At 41.5% G+C, this 3,363-nt stretch overlaps 1 protein-coding gene across 2 annotated transcripts in view; it reads left to right on the top strand.

Annotated features, from left to right (window-relative positions):
* ndufa13 (NADH:ubiquinone oxidoreductase subunit A13) overlaps positions 1-1,074 on the top strand; it is a 5,906-nt gene extending 4,832 nt beyond the window's left edge. Inside the window, 2 exon segments of one of the 2 annotated variants that reach the window (NM_200714.1) lie at positions 619-688; positions 864-1,074. In NM_200714.1, coding sequence (NP_957008.1) covers positions 619-688; positions 864-983 — 190 coding nt within the window. In that variant the 3' untranslated portion in view covers positions 984-1,074. 2 annotated transcript variants of the gene reach the window in all.
* The last annotated feature ends 2,289 nt before the right edge of the window (positions 1,075-3,363 follow it).

Raw genomic sequence — 3,363 nt, 5'->3', positions numbered from 1 at the left:
TGATGATGGTGATGATGATGATGATGATGATGATGAAGATGATGATGGTGATGATGATGATGATGATGATGATGATGAAGATTATGATGATGATGATGATGATGATGATGATGAGGAAGATGATGATGATGATGAGTCTCAGTTCTGACCTTCGTTCTCAGGCGTCTGCAGGTGATTTACTGTTGAAGATCACCTACATTAGGGATGTTTGACCGGTGGGTCACAGCTCCCACTAGTGGGCCTCAGTGATGCTGCAGGTGTCGCGGGATAGTTTAGCTTATAAACTGAAATATTCTACTATAATTATTTGATTTCATTATTAAATATCGTATGAAAGTGACAGTAGTATTGGCATTTCCCATTCCCTGTATTTGATTCAGCTAATTCGGGCAGCCTCGCTGTTAAATGCAGACTGACTTACATTTCCAGCCGCTGCACGTCGACTCAGACGACATCCTCAGTCGTATAAATCCAACCGTCACGCAAAGCTAACGATGATCAGAGTTCTAATATCCAGCTGGCGCGTGCATCACCTCTACCCGACTATCAGAGTGGCACAGGTCCACTGATGCACAACTGTGTGTGTGTGTGTGTGTGTGTGTGTGTGTGTGTGTTCAGGACGCTGCGGATGCTGCGGGAGAATCTGGAGGAGGAGGCCATCCTCATGAAGGATGTTCCTGGCTGGAAGGTTTGAACATGTTTCTAGTGTGTGTGTGTGTGTGTCTTGTTTTTTTTTCTGTGGGTGTTTCTCACTCTATCTCTGTTTGTGTGTGCGTGCGTGCGTGCGTGCGTGCGTGCGTGCGTGCGTGCGTGTGTGTGTGTGTGCGTGCGTGCGCGCGTGTGTGTGTGTGTGTGTGTGTCAGGTGGGAGAGAATATGTTCCACACAGAGCGCTGGGTGTCTCCTGTGCCGGATGAGCTGTATAACCTGCGTCCCCGTGAGGAGCTCATGCAGAAGAAGGACGGCTTCCAGTGGTACGTGTAGAGACTCCAGCGTTACCCACAATCCCCTGCGGCACCACATCACCTCTTCATGTTGTAAAGTTTCTATATTAAACCTGTCTTTTCCTCTCAAACGCGCACGCCGCTGATTCCTTTCTTCTGTGTGTGTGTGTGTGTGTGTGTGTGTGTGTGTGTGTGTGTGTGTGTGTGTGTGTGTGTGTGTGCTGTATTGGTGAATGTAATGTAGTATAGGACAGTGTGAGTGTGTGACAGCATTAATGGAGTGTTGTGTTGCTTAGTTACGAGCCTGTCAGTCATCTCCACACACTTCCAGATGTAATATTGAGCTGTGTTAATCTGCTGTCCTCCACACTGAGATATCTCCTCGTCAGGGATCCCAGGTGAAAACAAAATATAATTAAATGCAGCTAAAATACACTTTAATACCCGCAAATACATGTTTAGTACATTGTTATTTTGTGTTAAATAAAAGTTTGATGGTTTTACACTATAAATATACTGATTAAAAGTATGTTTATACTTCAGTAGGACTTTAGTACACTTGACAAAAGTATACTAAATACCAGTAATATTTAAATAAATGTTTAGTGTTCTACAATAAAGTACACTACAGAGAAAACATCCAGAAGAGTTTTATTAGTGTGTTTTTCAAAAGTGAGCTTTAAATGCTTTAAACATGAGTTGATTTTAGTACACTGTTTACATACTAATCCTAAGCTTAAAATAAGTTAATATATAAAACATCTATTAGTAATGTATTGTAGTAGAAGTACATTTTCCCCAAAACACTCTTAATACAGTATTTAGCACACTTTTTTGTATATTCTTTTAATATATTACTATTATACTTTAAATTAGTCATAAATATATTGAAATGTTTAAAATTAGGGTTCAAGTGTATTTATTGTTGTAGCTAAATATATATAAATTTTAAAATACAGATATAGTATGATAAAAGCACATGTTAGTTCAGTTTCAGGAGTCTCAAAATAGCACAGTTGAGTACACTTAGATGGCATTTAGTTTATCTTAACATATACTCAATACTATCTTTTAGTACATTAAGTACAAAATGAGTGTGTGAGAATGCATAGATATATTCATTAGATGTCGCCTGGCCTATTGTTGTCTATTGGACGGAATGCGTCAATAGCGCCGCCATCTTGCTACAGGGTAGCGCTCCTTTGAAATGAATGCGGGACCAAGGTACAGTGGAGGACTGTGGCCATGCAAAGCCAGAGATATACACATACACACATATATCACACATATATAAAAACTAAATCTTACCTATGAAATGTTCTGCCTTTGTGCTTTGTTTTCTTTGTTTGCTCGTTACTACACCCGTAGACAGTGCTAAAGTCCCGCATCTTCACGTAATAACACTGTCTTGACTAGTGCGGTTGAATGACATTTGTCCTGGGAGCACTGTACCAATATGGCGGTGCTATTGACGCATGCTCAGGGTCCCTATGCGATATCTAGTGTATATATCTATGATGAAAATAGAGCACTTTTAGAACATTACTGAAGTGTATAAAGTATATTTTAATAAAGAGTATTTTATTGCACTTTATTTTTGCCTGGGAGGATGATTCTGCGTTCAGAGGTTAATAATCAAACATCATTACAGGAGTTGCAGCAGATCAGACAGAGCGTGATTAAACTCGCTCCACTGGGCTCCGTCTGCTCATTCAGACATCAGGACTGAAGCCTCTCTACACGTCCGCCATGTTTGTAGTTTGCTTCCACTGTACAGACACTTCTACACCACATCTCTAGTGTAAATAGTCCCGTTGGCGTACTCTTATCAACACACTGCAGTGTAGCACACACTCCTGCTGTGTCCAGTGTTCGGGACGGGTTGTGTGAGAGTTTTTTTTAATGTCAGCATGTTGCCATGGTAATGATATTAAAATAACTGAACAGGTTTTATTGAATGATCAGAACCAGCTCGAGCTTTAAAATGTCTCCTGTGTGCAGCGGAAGATTCTGCGCTTCCTGTCAGTGCGGTGACAGATTTACAGCTGAAAATGAATAGTGAGTAGGGGGTGGGGCTTTATTTTGGAGCTCCGCCTTTTATCTCTCAGCTAAAGTAAAGGCTGTAGGGGCGTGGCTAAGCTTATTTCACCCAATCAGAGTCCTCAGAGAAGGCTTAGGGAAGCATTCATTCATTTTCCTTCAGCTTAGTCTTTTTTTTCATCTGGGGTCGCCACAGTGGAATGAACCACCAATTATTCCAGCAAATGTTTTACACAGCTGATGCTTTCCAGCTGCAACCCAGCACTGGGAAACACCCATACACACTCTTTCACTACAGCCCGTGTAGTTGATCAGTTCCCCTATAGCGCATGTGTTTGGACTGTGGGGGAAACCGGAGGAAACCCACACCAACACGGGGA

This window comes from Danio rerio, chromosome 2, assembly GCF_052040795.2.
Source record: "Danio rerio strain M-AB ecotype USA chromosome 2, GRCz13ab, whole genome shotgun sequence".
Classification (NCBI taxonomy): domain Eukaryota; kingdom Metazoa; phylum Chordata; class Actinopteri; order Cypriniformes; family Danionidae; genus Danio; species Danio rerio.
The sequence above is the reverse complement of the archived record's forward strand: the minus strand, read 5'-3'. Positions and strand labels throughout refer to the sequence as shown.